We start from the raw sequence: 16,276 nt of genomic DNA on the forward strand, positions 1-16,276 counted from the left end.
CTGACAATTATCTACAGACACATTCACAGACATTGCATCTCTTACTAACATAGACTTCTCCGATTCCTTGAGATAGCTCGTTTCACTGCAACCCTCCCAAGCCATTACTCGCACTATATAGCTAAGCATATATCCTATCTCCCAGCCCAGAAACAATGGACCCAGTTCACATGAAAATCCACAACACTCTACCTACCCCCTAAAGAACCTCACAAGCACCCCCAACCGCACACCTAACCCTCAAATCCTCCTCCGCGACACTCTCCCCTACCCAAAAAACCACCCCGTCCCCAGCAACAGGCACCCTCCAGTCCTGCACCGTGACATCCCAGACACTCAGGTCCTTCCTCGTCACAGTCAACTTGACCACCTCACTCGCCCCGGGGGCCAGGGTCGCGGTCTTCGCAAACGCCCGGAGCTGTCTCTGCGGCGTATCGACGCCCAAGACCGCCTGCCCCGGTAACTGTACATACAGCTGCGCCACCGCCCTCCCATTCCGTTTGCCCGTGTTCGTGACCGTCACGTCGATCTCGAAGGCCGTCTCAAACAGCGCCGGGTTTCCGCCCTGCCCGCCCCCGGCGCGCGGGGCAGGGTGCGCTGCCGTGGAGTAGCCAGACGGGTACGCGTAGGTACTCGTGGAGTTAGTAACGCTCTCGGGGTCATCAAGGTACGGGTATAGGTAACGCCAGATCCGGTCCAGCGTGCTGGGCCATGCGACCTCGGATGGATCGGGGATGTTTGTGGGGTAGGTGGGGACGGAGGCCTTGCTGGCGCGTGCGGCCGGATATTCGCTGCTCAGGGCGGTCACGGTCGTCAGTGCGGGGGCGGAGTACTGGAAGGTTGTGTACGACAGGCCGTGGCCGAAGGGATAGCGGGGGGTGATGTTTGCTTTCAGGAAGTAGCGGTAGTCGATGTAGAGCCCCTCGTCAAACCAGTCCTGGATCTGGGAGAACAGAGGTTGCGAGGTGATGATGTCCGTGGAGGATGGGTAGTCGGACGCAGAGGCGGGAATGGTGTAGGGCAGGTGGCCGCTGGGGCTGGTATCGCCGTAGAGAACGTCGGTGAGCGAATAGCCGGCGGCTTGGCCGGGGAGGTGCGCAACAAGCACGGCTTTCACGCTGGGGAGGTCGATGAATGACTCGAGGAGGATCGGGCCGACGGTATGGATGACCACAACCACTGTGGTGAACTTGGATGCTGCGGCTTGGACGAGCGCGTCGCCGTTGTGCCATGCGTAGAGGCCGGCGTTGGTGCGGTCTCCCGGGTTGGACTCAACGGTGATGTAGTTCTCTCCCGAGTCGGCGTTGATGAAGACGACAGCGATGTCGGATGACGATGGCGTGGGGAGGTTGGAAGGGAAGGTGTCTGTGATGTAGAAGGTGGTTGTGTTGGATGTGGAAACGTTGGCGATTGCTTCTTGCGGCGTCACGAGAGAGGGCAGGCGTGAGGTGCCACTTCCCCAGCCCATGGTCAGAACGCCCTGGTCGCAGCCCATGTCACTGCAGGAGTTGAGACCTGATTTGTTCGGCCCAGCATCGGTACCAAACACCTTGAGAGAAGCATTACGTTTGAGGGGCAAGGTACCGTTGTCATTTTTGAGGAGGGTGATCGCGTCCCGAGCAATCGCGTGGGCCGTGACATTATGGTTGCCTTGCACGTCGACAAACTGATTGACAACTCCTGTTGGGGAGAATAAGGCACCGGGGTAGAGAGGACCCGTTTTGTCGAGGGTGTTGCTCGAAAAGTTGGGTAGAGGGTAATCCTTATCTTGACCCATTTGATACCAGGTTGCTACGATCCGAGTGACCTTGAGAGGGCTTAGCATGATTCCAGCAGCAGGATGGAAGATACCCCACCATATCATTGAGTCGGTCCAGCGGTACTGTTCCGTTGAGAATTGCGGTTGACAGCTCCGATCCCCAGAAGGCAGTCCCTAGCAAAGGAATCGCGCCGTCGCCAGGCATAGCCATGTCAAGTCCAGCTAAGGCCGATGAGACACCCCCCTGCTGAGCCAGCCAGTCGGTCATGACAAAACCTTGAAAGCCCAGCTCATCCTTGAGGATGCCATTGATGAGCATGCTGTTCTGGCTGCACGCCGAACGATTCACCTGCGCTTGTCAGCCCAGAAGGCCCAAACCACCTTCATACAAAACTCACATTGTTGTATGCAGTCATCACCGACCCAACTCCTGCTCTAACACCCTCAGCAAAGGGCCAGAGATACAGCTCATGCAAAGTACGATCATCAATGTTCGACGAGTAACCCGTGGTCAGCACCGAGGTCTCGCGATACATCTCCTGCTCATTTCCGATGTAATGCTTCAAGCAAGCAATGGCCCCAGTGCTTTGCATGCCCTGGATCGTCAACGCGCCTCCAACCGCCTGCAGCGTGGGGTCCGCTCCGAAGCCCTCCCACCCGCGCCCACCAAGCGGTTTCCTGAACATGGGCCCAACCACCGGACCTAGGAGAACATTCACACCCTTTCCACGAGCTTCCTGTCCCAGCTCCACACCACGCTGGTACATCAGGTCCTTATCCCAGGTGGCCCCGACAGTCACTCCAGGAGGGAAGGCGGTATTGTGATCCGAGTTTCGAATGCCGAGAGGCGAGTCCTGAAGACAGAGGTTTGGAATGCCAAAACGCAGTGCGCTTCCTGTTTGGCCGACACAAGGGCCCATGTACATTCCCGTGCCGGTAGTGAGGTTGACTTTCTCAGCAAGAGTCATGTTGCTCACCACGGCTTGAGCCTTTGCGTATGCCGCGCTCCACTCCGAGATCCAGCCTCCAGGAGGGGCTGGGTAATAGGGAGGTGAGTAGGCATCGGCGTCATCATCGCGGCGGTAATGCTCGGCCGCAAGGTATCCTGGAAGGAGAAGGGTTAGAACAGCGAGGTAATGCCAGATGGGGGTCATTGTCGGTGTCTTCGAACGAGAGAGACAGGGACAGAATCAGGAAAACCTTACTACATGCGTTGACGAGCCATGCAGTCTGTTAAAGATATAGCTCCCTGTCCTTTCTAGACCCAAGTCTAGTCAGGGGGCCCTCGATCACAAGGACATGGCCATGAAGGACATATGCAGCCTCTACACATTATGACATATGACAGACAACAGCCCACACCAATCAGATCTAGAGCATCGCTGTCGTTGGCTCGCGGCCTAGCTGATCATTGCTGGATAAATAAATGGTTCGAGGCCACCGAACAGGGACCTGCACGCATATCACTAGGGAACGGCGTGAGTCGACCGAGGCAATGAGGGTTCGTTGCTGAAAATAGCGCCAGTCCGCGCCAGACAAGGGATGAGGTCCGGTGGCTAATCAACGGGCTTTTTTTGTGGTGGCCAGAATGCGGGGGCGTTCAGCTGATGTACCTTCATCAAGAGAGGAATAGATGAATTGACAATCAAACTGATGAAACCTGCGCATGCATGACAGCCCGGAAATATATGAGGTTGCACTGCTTGTGATCTAGAAATACATTGGATTACGGCTGAAGAATGTATTGTCGACAAAGTGTGCAGAAAGTGTAGTTACCGGTAGAGACAACGCAGCCTTTGTCAAAGACACAAGCGAATTATGATCCAACGAACCTGCAGAGTGACCAAGGTAGTCCAACGCTTGATGATGATCCTTATCTCGGATAGCCGACAGAGGAAGGCAGGCGAGGGTTGGGAAAGCGGAGGATCGACAGGGGAACGAACAGCAGGCAGCGTGCCTGGATCAATCAGCGAGCCCGGCCGGCTATTCTTACTCCATCCAACGCTTATCAGTGGCCTTCACCACCACTAAGCCAGTAGCTGCCAGTCAGTCAACCAAGTAGTCTCCCAATCGCAAGCCCACGATCTCTGCATCGATCCTTTTTAGCAAGGTCCGCGTCTCCGGAATTAGCCAACACTTTGCCCCTGAGCATCCGATCTTGTCGTGGATCAATTCCTTGCACCGGGACTCTCTCAGCTCATTGACTATCTTGAGCACCGCATTCAGACTAAGTCCCTTGTATGGAGCCTGAGGTGGAGGGAACAAGTTGCGCGGCTTCAACTGGTGGATGAGTGTCCCGACCATCAGCTGATCGCAGTCGGAACAACACGACTCATGATCGAGAAGGTATTCCATGCGCTCGTACAAAGAGAAGACAATCTCTTCGATGCGATATTGACGGGTTTTGTTGATGAGGTCTGATGGATTGCATAGGTTAGCCAGCCTGTTCGTCGCTGCATGAAGGGCAATGGATCATTCCAAACTTATCAGGCCCGCCGGGATTCTTAGACCTTTCGTCCTTATCGACTCCGTAGACTCCCTCAGTGCAATTTCCGTAACTAGGCGAAATAAGCCATGATGGCGAAAGGCCCATGCAATGAACACCCACTGGGATAGATCATGCGAGCAAGACGTTGGAAAGCAGTCGTGGAGATTCTCAAGCCAAGTCCTGGCAAAGGCCTCCACGGCTTCGAGGCAATCGTAGTGCTGGGTCAACTCTGCTACCATGCAAAGGAGGTTGAGGTTGATTTGGCGGGGCACTTGACGACTGCGGCAATGCAAGATGTTGAGGAGGATGTAAAGGGCGTCTAGGTTTGTAAGGTTGTAAGGCAGCAGGCCGGCCGGTTCTGCTCTGGTGTCTAGCCGTGAGAGCTCTTCCTGAAAGCGACGCGAGGCGAAGCAAAGGTGTTTTGACGAGACAAGGATTTGAATGCAGTGGTGGATCTGGTCTGTGGGCCCGTCATTATTGAGTGTTGGAAGATCTTCACTCGAGACTGTGTGAATGGATTCGTTGACAAGTGTTGATGTCGAGAAACCGAATTGAGAGGCGACAGTTCGCTGAGGCTCGGGGGTAAGATCGGATGTTGCAATCGAATGATCTAGGGGCAGTCCGTCTAGAATGAAAGATATGTTAGTTGTGAGAGGCAGAAGGAAGAGGAAGTTTCCACCATTTCTGACTAGGGTTGCATATATCCGGCCTGCCTGTTGCCGCAGCACAAGCAGTACATCCCCATTAGGATCGATGACTTTGTAAGGGAACTCCATTGGGATCTGTATAGTGTTGCTCATACTGGCAAAGTATTTTGACATGATTGAAAGCAAGGGATGAAAAGTAGATAGGAGATGATTCAAACTTATAGTAAGCAAACTGCTGTTTGTGGTGCGTGATTCCTTAGCAACCTCCCGCCCCCCCCTCACTGTTCACAGTGAATGGGTCCCTCACCACGAGCATACATCTAACCTGTTAGCATGTCACCTTTGTCAATAGCCAAGAAACGTCTGATAATGAAAGCATCTTGAGGTCTATCATCATAAATTCATTCCTATAAATATCTATCTATCACTCATCAAGATCTAGTTGAAATAACCGGGGAAGAGCCAGTTCATGCGCTCACGAGCCTCCGAGCTCCAGTTGGGCTGAGCAGTGCTGAGCCCGAACTTGATGGAGCCCTCAACGTGCTTGGCCTGCACCAGCTCGGCGTGCTCGTCGGAAGCCAAGGCGTCCAGCACAGCTGTGACAAAGCGCTTGGCGTTCTCAGCGTTGGCCTTCATGTGGCCCATGACCATCTCCACGGTCACGTCCGCGGTCGACTCATGCCAGCAGTCATAGTCGGTGGACATGCAGATCATCTGGTAGGCGATCTCGGCCTCACGGGCCAGCTTGGCCTCAGGCAGGGCGGACATGTTGATGACGCTGCCACCGAAGGAGCGGTACATGTTGCTCTCGGCGCGGGTCGAGAATTGAGGACCCTCTGCAGACGATTAGCTTCTGCAATTGAACTTTCGGGGATGAATACATACCCATGCAGATCAGGGTACCACGGTCGTGAAGAACGACTCCATCACCCTCCAAGCTGTGTCCGCAGGCTCTCACAACCTTGGCGACACCCTCGTCGAAGGGGTCGCCGAAAGGCACGTGGGCGACGACGCCGCCCTCGAAGAAAGTGAAGGGACGAATGCCCTTGGTGCGGTCAATGACCTGGTCGGGAATGACGAAATCGCGGGGCTTGATGGCCTCTTGCAAGCTGCCGACGGCGGAGAAGGCGATGATGGTGCGGACACCGATGGAGCGCAAAGCAGCGATGTTGGCGCGAGCGGGCACCTCATGGGGAGCGATCTGGTGGTGGGCACCGTGGCGGCTGAGGAAGGCAATGGCAACGGTCTTGTTGTTGTGAGAGCACTTGTGGTGCAGAATGGTGATGGGCGAGGAGGGGTTGCCCCAGGGAGTGCTGACGTTGAGGGAGGCGACTTGGGTGAAGCCAGGAAGTTCGCGCAAGCCGGTACCGCCGATGACGGCAATGCGGACGGGCTCTAGAGGTTGTCAATGGTTGCTTGCATGCAGGTGAGATGGGCAGAGGAGGGGAATTACCGTCGTAGGTGGTGGGGAGGGCGGCCATTCTGCGGGCTAGTTGTTTTGGGGATTCGATGCGAATGCGAGGTTTGGAGATGGAGAAGAAATGGCGCCAGAAAGTAGACAGCATACAAGGAAGAGAGTGGTTGTATAGGAGAAAGAGGAGGAGGAGGAGGAGGAGGAGAGGAAGAGGGCAGAGGGACTGAGAGGCCTGAAATTCTCGGCGGGGTATTACTCCCAATCGGGAAACCGCGATCTTATCGGTCGGTGCCTGAGTGCCTGAACCTGTCCCGGAGCCTGAGAGTACCTGAGTGGTGCCTGGGGCAGAAACCGATGGACTATCACGTCATTGTACGGTAGTTGGACTTTACGTAGCTTACTGGGGAGAGGTGGACGGTGACATGGTACATTATCAGTTGTGCTCAGTACATGCATTACACGCTATCGTTATCATCCAGATCATTAAAATGCTCATCACTCAAGCAGGACGCCACTCATAGTGATGGGCTCCCTTGGAAACTGGGCCTGGATCCTCGCCCTTGACTCCCGGCTTGTTGTATCCATGCGCACCAAAGAGGTCCATCTGGGCCTCCATGAACTTCGTCGGGAGCATGGTTCCTGCCTCATACTTGAGGTATTCCAACGTCGCAGAGAGAGCCGGCGTATAGTGGTCGGCTACTGTGGCCGCGAGCACCGTGTCCTTCAAGGCGTCGAAATGCTTGTGCAACTCTCGCGCCACTGCGTCCACGCATTTGACATTAGTGAGAGACTCGGTCATGGCTGGCTGCAGCAGGTCGGCAATCGCTTCAGACTGGATGATACAGCCGTTGCGCCAGATCTGGAGACACTTGCTCAGATCCACGTTCCAGCCCTCGTCCTTGGAGGCACGAGCGATCAGCTCCAGACCCTGACAGAACGAGGCCAGGAAGGCGCTGTAAACCGCTCTGCGGATCTTCTCAATGCACGCCTTCTTGTCTTTGATGCCCTCGAGGGGTTTGGGCTGGGGAAGGTCCAGCTTCTTGGCGACCTCCAAGCGCTCTGCGCGGTTTCCACTGGCAATCCGTAGGAAATGCGCCGTAGCCAGCGTTGGGGCCGAAACGTGGCGAGCGGCCGACTCCATGACCGACCAGTAGGGGGTGCCTTCAGTGTCATCGTCATCCTGGACCACCTTGTCAAGGACATCATCGAGGACGAATCCGCCGTCTTTGCTGGCGCCTTCACCTTGCTTGTCCCCCTGAGGAGTCTTCTTCGTGCGGAGAATCTGGACCCCAATGTCTAGCAGGAAGTTATTTCGTAGCTCCCCTTCGGAATTCCACTGCTCGAAGATGTCCGCAATCTCCTCGTACTGGAGGCCGAGTCCGTAGTGCAGCAGCGACCAGGCCTCGGCAACGGTGGACAGCATGCCGCCTTCGATCCCGTTGTGGACCATCTTGACGAAATGACCCGACCCGGCTGGTCCCACGTTGGTGACACAGGGCTTCTTGGTCTTGGGGTCTTTGGCGGCGTATTTCTCAAGAAGCGGGAGCACGAGGTTGATGGCGTCCGGGTCGCCGCCGGGGGATAAACTCGGGCCATGGCGGGCAGACTGGTACCCCCCGGAGACGCCCATGCCGATCCAGTGGATTCCGCGCTCAGCGCAACGCTTCTGACGCTGCTCGGTACGGCGATAGTGCTCGTTGCCGCCGTCGAGGATGATGTCGCCCTTCTGCAAGCTGTTCTGGATCTTGTCGAGGACGGAGTCGGCCGGGTCGCCGTGGGTGATGGAAAAGATGAAAAGCTTTTGGTCTTGGCCAAGACTTTGGGTGAATTGATCGACCTCGTCAAAAGCTTGGATCTTGCCTTTCCCGGTGAATTTTCCTTGGTCGATCCGTTGGCGGATGCCGTCGACGTTGTCGCGGCTGACGTCCCAGATGGAGACGTCCAGACTGAGCTCGTTGAAGGCGAAGGCCATCATGGAGCCCATGTTGCCGGCCCCAACAATGCCGATTTTGGAGAACATGATGGCGATAGTAATGAATTAATTGTAGCTCTTGTTGGACTCTACATGACTGCGATGCTGGTTTTTTAAAGTGGTGAGAAGATGGGGTCGACGCAGAGGTTACATCATTCCGACATTCGGATCTTATCAGCCCTAATTAGTTACCGTAACTGACATCATCCTGATTGTATAAACCTGTAGATATATTTAACAACCCCCAATGATCGGATCCTGATTTCGATATTGCTTACTGAGTTTGATCACTGATTTTGACTGAGTTTAACATAAGAAGATATGGCACACGATATCCCTTTCTCATTTGCGACCTGTTCGATCGGCAAGCCCACCGACAGCCTCCCGGCTAAGCTGGAGGCACTGTCTGAAGCGGGCTTCCATGCGGTGGAGCTCGCCTTTCCGGATATTCTATCCTATGCAAAGGAGATTCGAGGGGAAGAGGTAGCCGAAGATGACTATGAGGCGCTGCGGGAGGTGGCCAAGGAGATTCGAGGAGTCTGTGATCGGTTGGACGTGAAGGTGATGATGTTGCAGCCGTTTGCCAATTTCGAGGGATGGCCCGAGGGGTCGAAAGAGCGAGAGGATGCATTCAAGCGGGCGAGGGGGTGGATTAGTTTGATGGAAGTGCTGGGGTGTGACATGTTGCAGGTATGCTGCCATTGTACTACAGACAAATTATACACAGAGCTCCTTCCCTCATCCCCATACATCGATACCCTCTCAACTCCCACTCTCACTCACAACTAACGAAACCCCCCAGGTCGGATCAACAGACACCCCCCTCTCCTCCCTCTCCACCACCCCGAGCCTGCACGAGCACATAATCCACGACCTCCGCCAACTCAGCGACCTCCTCGCCACCAACAACATGCGCCTCGCCTACGAAAACTGGTGCTGGTCCAGCCACAGCCCGGACTGGGCCTCCGTCTACCACCTTATCCAAGCCGTCGACCGACCGAACATCGGCCTCTGCCTCGACACCTTCCAGACCGCGGGGGCCGAGTACGCCGACCCCACCGCGCCGGACGGCCTGGTCCCCACCACCGACGGCAAGGCCAATCTCTCCACCCCCCAAAAGTTCTCGGCGAGTTTGGCGCGCCTCGCCAAGACCATCCCCGCCGACAAGATCTACCTGCTGCAGGTGTCGGACGCGTACCGGGCGGATCCACCCTTGGAGGATGAAGTGGTGGAGGGGATGCGGCCCCGCGCGCGCTGGAGTCATGACTATCGGCCGTTGCCGTATACGGAGGGCGGGTATATGCCGATCGAGGAGGTGGGGAGGGCGGTGTTGGGGACGGGGTTCAGGGGGTGGTTCTCGATGGAGGTTTTTGATGGGAAGAGGAGGGAGGTGGATCTGAAAGGGTATGCGAGGGAGGGGATGGAGAGTATGACGCGGTTTGTGGAGAGGTGTTCTTCCTGAGGGACTTTGGATTTTGGATTTCAAGATGAGGAGTTCGGGGAGGATTCCCTGGTATGAATCTGTAAGTATAGTAAACGGGATTGTGAAGACAAGACAACTACGCGAGGTCTACTTGCACACATGATAGGGTGGAACATGGATATATTTTACCGAACGCCTGAACTATGCAACCTATACCGAACATGGAACATATACAACAATCATCGTAGCGTCATTAAGCGTTGCTGGGGTAGGCGACCTTGTAGGTGGGAACGAACTCCTCCTTGATCGACCGCAGACTCACGAACCGCGACAACAGGTTGCCGCTGCCCGCCTTGTCGTTGGTACCACTGGCACGCGCACCGCCGAAGGGCTGCTGGCCCACAACAGCACCAGTGCTCTTGCAGTTGATGTAGAAGTTACCCGCGGTGTTGCGCAGAGCATCGTCGGCCGCACGCAGGACCTCGCGGTCCTGGGCGAAGATGGATCCGGTCAGCGCGTACTCGCCGGTCTGGTCGATCTTCTCGCACATGCGGGTGAAGTCCGCCTCGGTCTTGTCGGCGTAGGTGTGGATCACGAGCACGGGTCCGAACAGCTCGCGAGACAGCAGAGGGTGGTCGGGGTTGGAAGTGCGGTAGACGGTAGGTTGGATGTACCAGCCCTTGGACGAGTCGTAGGTGCCACCGGCCAGCAGCTCCAGCTCGGGGTCGTTCTTGGCCTCGTCGATCACCTGCGCCAGCTTGTTGAACGACGCCTCGTGGATGACAGGGCCGCAGAAGTTGGTGAAGGTGGTGGGCTCGCCCATGGTCAAAGCCTTGGCCTCAGCAGCCACGATCGAGAGGAACTCATCGGCGACGGACTCGGCGACGTAGGCACGGGAAGTGGCACTGCACTTCTGGCCCTGGAACTCGAAAGCACCACGGACGGTCTGCACAGCGGCGTTGCGCACGTCGGCCGACTTGTGGACCAGGTGGAAGTTCTTACCACCGGTCTCACCAACAATGCGGGGGTAGCTGCGGTACTTGCCCTCGGCGACACCGTTGGCGATCTGGCCGTACAGGCTGCGGAAGACCGAGGTGCTACCGGTGAAGTGAAGAGCAGAGAACTCGCGGTGGTTGAGGACAGTGTTGGTCACCTCGGCGGCGTCTCCCGGAACGAACTGGATGACGTTCTTGGGCAGACCAGCCTCAAGGAGGATCTGGTGGACGAGCCAGTTGGAGGCGATGGCCGAAGGAGACGGCTTCCAGACAACGACGTTACCCATCAGGGCGGGGGCACCAGCAAGGTTACCGCCAATGGCAGTGAAGTTGAAGGGACTGATAGCATAGACGAAACCCTCAAGAGGGCGATACTCAACGCGGCTGCAACAACTGATTAGTTTGACCCTTAGCAGCAGATTCAGACGATTGACTCACTTCCAGACACCAGGGGAGTGGTGGACGGGCTGGGTGGCGTAGAGCTCCTCGGCGTACTTGACACCGAAGCGGAAGAAATCGCACAGCTCGGCAGCGGCGTCAATCTCGGCCTGCCAAGCATTCTTGCCCTGACCGTGCATAGTCAGAGCCATGATGTCGTAGCGGTATTTGGTAGAGATCAAGTCAGCAGCCTTGAGGAAGATGCTGGCGCGGTCGGCAAAGGAAGTGGTGGACCAGGTCTTGCGGGCTTCGAGGGCGGCGTCAATAGCGGCCTGGACGTCGGCTACGGAGGCATTGGCGTACGTGGCCACGGGGGCGTGGGAGGCAGGGTTGCTCTGGGTCAAAGTCTCGGAGCTCTGGATCTCCTTGCCGGCAATGACCAAGGGCACGTTGAGAGGGCCGCTCTGCTTGGTGCGGGCGAGAGCTTCCTCGAGAGCCTTACGATCGGGGGATCCAGGGGCATAGTGTTTCTATTTGATGAAAGATCAGCCAGAGCAACACCGACCAATTGCCGCCAATACTCACGTTAGGCTCGTTGTCAATGCGAGGAACCTTGAAGGTGGCGTAGGAGCCCATGGCGCGAGAGCTCTGGCGAGCCAAGCTGACGGAGAGGGAAGCGCATTTGGGGAGACCCCGGGCGCGAAGGAGCAACGAAGACTGCATGATGACAAGCTCTCTTTCGCGATAAAGCCAGACGACACAACACAAAACAAAAGGAGAGCAACAGCAGTGGTGACGCGGGGAAACACGAAGCTTTAATTGAAAGCGAGCAGGCGAGGACAAGCGGTTACTGCCGGTGGGCTGACTCAGCACCAGCCAATGGGAAATGCAGCCGATGCAAGGGGGTTTTCGACCGGAACGAGACTGATTCCTGCCCGGGGAGTCAGTACTCAAATCAGTATCAACGGTTGGAAGTGCGTGGTAAATTGGGTTCAGATTGTCTGTGTGCGTAAGAGATTGATACGTTATCAGACCCAGTGCCATCGCAAGCTATCAGGGATACCGGCACATGCCGGGTGGGTCAAAGTTACCGGCCCGGTCACTCGCCTTCCAGAACCGCCCCAGATATCGTTTCCAACATGCATTTTCACATAGCGACGAAAGCAATTAAGATGAAATGTCACTTGACTAACAGAAATGACTTTGGTTCATGGCATTGATACGTAGCTTGAATCTTAAAGTCTTGAAAACGTCTTTGAATTGCCTAAGTTCATTTCCCCAGATCTCCAGTGGGTCTTCCCCCGCATAAAGCGATAAGGATAAGACAAGCCCTTCGAGCCCGATAAGACCACAGCGTCAGAACACGCCATCAATCAACACTGCATGTCCGTCTCATAGTAGTAGAGTAGTGAAAGCACAAACCAGTCATCTCATCTTGCACAGTGTTACCCAGCATGAATACAAGTCCATCCTGGAAACGGTCAACGATCCCGTACCATGCAGACGGACGCCACGAAACGACATCCCACTCAAGGATCGCGACGAAGGCCATTCCTCGCCATCCGTCGAGCATCCGGATTAAGTCGCCGTGACACAAACCAGAAATCCACCGCCGTCCCCTCGTTCTCAAGCTGCGCGATCAACTCTCCGATCTCAAGGTAGAACCCGGCATAAGGCACATCTCCTCCATTGTTGGTCCGCCACCCATTTGTGATCCAGTGAGGCATATACTCTGTAATCCCACTCACCACTCGCTCCGAGTCTGACTTCACCACCAGCCGTTGCACTGGCGTGCAGCTGGGACGTTCCTGGCGAATGCGTAGACCGTCACGCAAGGCCCGACAACAGGCGCTGAGCTCGGACATAATCCTGGTGCGTGGGCCCGGGTACGAGTCTAATGCAGTCGAGACGTTGTTCAAATTGCCATATCCCCAAAATACACCCACCGATGCGCGGCCGGTCGCATGGTTTCTCAGGCAGTCGCCGCTGATGGCGACCACCAAGGTGGTGCGGTCCGGGGCGCGGCCAGTGCGTGGACCACCGGGGCTAGCTATATGCACCCAGCGTCCGGACTTGTATTCGATGCGACTGACGCCATTGTTGTACAAGGCTTGATGGTCAAGACGTCGGGGGAGAACAGGCTCGTCGATTTCGACCATGGCGTCGCAGTCTTCTTTCATCCGAGGTTAAAGTAAAGCAAGGCCTGGTAAATTCGTGCTTTGAGAACGTGTGACGAAAGTTGGTGTATTGCTAGAGCCACGATCGAGATCCTATATTTACAATCAACTTGTCAATTGAGCTACCTTGGCTGATGGACTTGGAGTCAGACCGCGAAGAGAGGCGAGGTGGTTGGTGATATGTGGCATGCGTCGAGACAGAGCTTCAGCACCGAAAATTAGGACGAGCAACGGTGCCTCTTCAGTTGATAGAGTGTCAAAACGAAAAAGTTGTGGATGAGAAGAATAAAGGTGTAAGACGCGTGGTAGGAAAACGCGAGATGGGAAGCGTTGGCATAACAAAACAGGAAAGAGGGGGCAGACACAGCGTTTGGTGAATGTATCATGGATGCCGGTTGGCTCCAACTGAAATAGCCATCATCAATGTCCTTTGTCTCAACATTTCAATGAACAGGTATCTCTAATTCTCAACATTATATACAAGATCAGATTTACAGCAACTCATTCTGCCCGCAGAAGAATCACTTAGCAGTTTCACTCTCCCACATTCCGACATGTTCCTCACGCAATCCACCACCAGACCCGCTCCAGCCAGTTGCGCGGCTTGCGCTCAAAGTCGTTCTCACAGAGTTGATCTATCTCGTCCTTGCCAGTGAACACATCGACCTCCGACACCTTTGTCATCCACGGAGTCCGATACCACAGCTTGTGACCTACGTAGAAGACCAGAAAGAAGACAATGCCAATGTAAGAGACCAGGAAATCCGCCGCTGAGAAATTACCCGGGAAGAAGACAGCATAACCATTGGTGAGGGTCAGCAAGGTCACCATGAAGATCACATAGTATGTACCGTAAGGCTGAAGGGTAGTCTTGAACGGCAGTGAATCAAGCATGCCATGGAAGTCCATTGCCTTGCGAAAACGCTGCATTCACGTTAGCACAGATCCGGTCAAATGTTCGTCGCGATTGTAAAGAGCTTACCAAGTACGCAATGCCAACCAAGATCCAGCTGATGAAGCCACCGACAGTGGTAAGGTTGGTGAACCAGTAGAAGACGTTTGCACCAGAGTTAGATAGATTGAGGAACGACAACAGTCCCACAGCCCAAGTAGCTAGGACAGCCACCCATGGTACTCCGTTCTTATTGCAGCGGGTAAACACTTGAGGTGCCTGGCCCCCGCAAGCGAGCGAGTATAGCGTTCTGGACCCAGCGAAAACCCAGGCGTTGCCCGATGACCAGGCAGAAGTCAGGATGGCTGCGTTGATGACATGATTCAAGCCCGAGATTCCTGCATTCTGAATGGCAATCACAAACGGACTTGCACTGGCAGTGGAGCTGCCGCTGGCCACGGCTGACAGGAGATCTGGATCTTTGTAGGCCACAGTAACACCAATGACCAAAGAGCCCAGGACATAAAAGGTAAAGATCCGATAGATGAAACGATTGGTGGCCTTGGGAATGTTGCGACGAGGGGCTTCAACCTCGCCCGCAGCCGTGGTGATCAACTCGGGAGAGAAGATGAATGAGAAACCAGACTTGATGAACGCAGTCCAGAAAGCCAAGAAGCGACCGGTGTTTCCGTCGACTAAGTACGGCTTGAAAGCGCCTGGGTGCTGCCAGTAGCGGAAGCCCAACCGATCATGGTTGGGACCCCCTCCAAAGAAAAGGACAATCCCCAAAATAATGAGCCCAATGATGGCGATGATCTTGAGAGCGGCAAACCAGAACTCGGCTTCTCCATACCAAGAGACAGCAACAATATTGAGGAGCAAAATGACTGAGCAACTGTTAGACGAGGAAGTTAACTCTAATAGTAAGGGCGAGGACTATACCAATGAGAACGATTGCAATCCATACGCCCACGTTGACTGAAGTGGTCCAGTATTCTATGATGATTCCCGCTGCCGTGACCTCACTTGCCAGTAACATAGCAAATGAATACCTGCAATCAAACCATGAATACCATGTACGAAGAAACAAAGATGATAATCGATCTTACCAATAGTTATAGCCTGAAATCAGTTAGCACTCGCTCACCCAACTAGTCTGGCAGTTTGGGGTAAAGTAGGACATACCAGCAGCAAAGCCGAGACTAGGCTCAGTATAGCGGCCAATGATGTATGGCACGGAGATCCCCTTGATGGGAAGATAGGTGGTCATTTCACCCAGCATGTTCATCACGAACCAAACAACTGACGACATGGCCAAGTATCCCATAAAAAGCGGTGCTGGACCGACCGTGGAAAGAGTCGAGCCTGACCCGACGAAGAGACCGGTTCCAATACATCCACCGATGGCGATCAGTTGCAGCTGGCGGGACGAGAGTCCCCGATGGGTCTCCGTGTTGGGACCTAGGTGGACCTCTCCCTTGAGGGCCTCTGGATCTTCATAGTTGTCGACGTTGGGAGATTTGTCTTCATATTTGACCTCCTCAGAAAACTTGGAGGTAGGAGCGGAGGCCATGATGTGCTAGCCAGGAAGACAGGAAGATCGATTTGAATGCCTTGAAGACCAAATGCCTGGTGACTAGGGCCATTTTATAAGACGGCTGCTGAAGCGGGGGGGAGCACGACATCCCCAGAAGGCAATTCTGGCCGCGCTTATCAGTATCAATTAACATCTATGATAATTTTACCTCAAAGTTTAAGCCAGGAATCGCCTGCATGACGCCCCTAAGGAAGTGGTGATTGGCCTAGATGTGGTCGGGGTGAGCGGTTTGTGTGGGGATAGGCACCTTATCTCCCTGGGTTGCTCTTTTGCTATACGAATGAGAAGGCAAAAGAGTTTGGGTGGGAGTGATCAAACCCAGTTCCTGCTTATCTCTCCCGGGGCGGAGACGGGCTGATGCAATCACTGCATGGCGCGCGATAGTCAGCCACTATGCTCGGCCTGATTTATCTGATCTATACTGAAGTCTATAACAAGGCAGGAGATATTGTGCATGTATAAGGATTTCTACGAATGATCTTCGCGGCAGCGATGAATTGATGTCAGATCAGCCTCGTGGCATTCCACTGTGGA

General features: G+C 54.8%; 7 protein-coding genes across 7 annotated transcripts; 1 reads left to right on the plus strand and 6 right to left on the minus strand.

Annotated features, from left to right (window-relative positions):
- Window positions 1-75: 75 nt before the first annotated feature.
- BO72DRAFT_429072 (beta-glucosidase) lies at window positions 76-2,946 on the minus strand. Its single transcript, XM_040943064.1, has 3 exons — window positions 2,158-2,946; window positions 1,857-2,108; window positions 76-1,807 (listed from the first exon to the last, which is right to left on the minus strand). The coding sequence occupies exons 1-3, from the start codon at window positions 2,911-2,913 to the stop codon at window positions 200-202; spliced, it is 2,616 nt and encodes an 871-aa protein (XP_040801332.1). The 5' UTR covers window positions 2,914-2,946; the 3' UTR covers window positions 76-199.
- Window positions 2,947-3,417: 471 nt separating this feature from the next.
- Window positions 3,418-5,023, minus strand: BO72DRAFT_509657 (uncharacterized protein; the record flags this gene model as incomplete). The annotated part of the gene is made up of 2 exons (XM_040949341.1): window positions 3,418-4,176; window positions 4,243-5,023. 2 exons carry the CDS (start codon window positions 5,021-5,023, stop codon window positions 3,806-3,808), a joined length of 1,152 nt encoding a protein of 383 aa, XP_040801333.1. The 3' UTR covers window positions 3,418-3,805.
- A 256-nt stretch (window positions 5,024-5,279) lies between these two features.
- On the minus strand, window positions 5,280-8,469 carry BO72DRAFT_477475 (6-phosphogluconate dehydrogenase, decarboxylating). The gene is made up of 3 exons (XM_040947446.1): window positions 6,819-8,469; window positions 5,780-6,289; window positions 5,280-5,730 (listed from the first exon to the last, which is right to left on the minus strand). The coding sequence occupies exons 1-3, from the start codon at window positions 8,326-8,328 to the stop codon at window positions 5,333-5,335; spliced, it is 2,418 nt and encodes an 805-aa protein (XP_040801334.1). The 5' UTR covers window positions 8,329-8,469; the 3' UTR covers window positions 5,280-5,332.
- Window positions 8,470-8,601: 132 nt separating this feature from the next.
- Window positions 8,602-9,865, plus strand: BO72DRAFT_509673 (sugar phosphate isomerase/epimerase family protein; the record flags this gene model as incomplete). The annotated part of the gene is made up of 2 exons (XM_040949342.1): window positions 8,602-8,970; window positions 9,083-9,865. The coding sequence occupies 2 exons, from the start codon at window positions 8,602-8,604 to the stop codon at window positions 9,740-9,742; spliced, it is 1,029 nt and encodes a 342-aa protein (XP_040801335.1). The 3' UTR covers window positions 9,743-9,865.
- Window positions 9,866-9,956: 91 nt separating this feature from the next.
- prnC (delta-1-pyrroline-5-carboxylate dehydrogenase prnC) lies at window positions 9,957-11,799 on the minus strand (the record flags this gene model as incomplete). Its single annotated transcript, XM_040946914.1, has 3 exons — window positions 9,957-11,082; window positions 11,137-11,606; window positions 11,662-11,799. The coding sequence occupies 3 exons, from the start codon at window positions 11,797-11,799 to the stop codon at window positions 9,957-9,959; spliced, it is 1,734 nt and encodes a 577-aa protein (XP_040801336.1).
- A 460-nt stretch (window positions 11,800-12,259) lies between these two features.
- On the minus strand, window positions 12,260-13,475 carry BO72DRAFT_109175 (putative ribonuclease H1). The gene is made up of 2 exons (XM_040938931.1): window positions 13,406-13,475; window positions 12,260-13,346 (listed from the first exon to the last, which is right to left on the minus strand). Exon 2 carries the CDS (start codon window positions 13,254-13,256, stop codon window positions 12,606-12,608), a length of 651 nt encoding a protein of 216 aa, XP_040801337.1. The 5' UTR covers window positions 13,257-13,346; window positions 13,406-13,475; the 3' UTR covers window positions 12,260-12,605.
- Window positions 13,476-13,678: 203 nt separating this feature from the next.
- On the minus strand, window positions 13,679-15,947 carry BO72DRAFT_404170 (proline-specific permease). The gene is made up of 5 exons (XM_040942255.1): window positions 15,331-15,947; window positions 15,255-15,267; window positions 15,088-15,197; window positions 14,236-15,032; window positions 13,679-14,177 (listed from the first exon to the last, which is right to left on the minus strand). Exons 1-5 carry the CDS (start codon window positions 15,716-15,718, stop codon window positions 13,815-13,817), a joined length of 1,671 nt encoding a protein of 556 aa, XP_040801338.1. The 5' UTR covers window positions 15,719-15,947; the 3' UTR covers window positions 13,679-13,814.
- Between the last annotated feature and the right edge of the window lie 329 nt (window positions 15,948-16,276).

This window comes from Aspergillus fijiensis, assembly GCF_003184825.1.
Source record: "Aspergillus fijiensis CBS 313.89 unplaced genomic scaffold BO72scaffold_23, whole genome shotgun sequence".
NCBI lineage: Eukaryota > Fungi > Ascomycota > Eurotiomycetes > Eurotiales > Aspergillaceae > Aspergillus > Aspergillus fijiensis.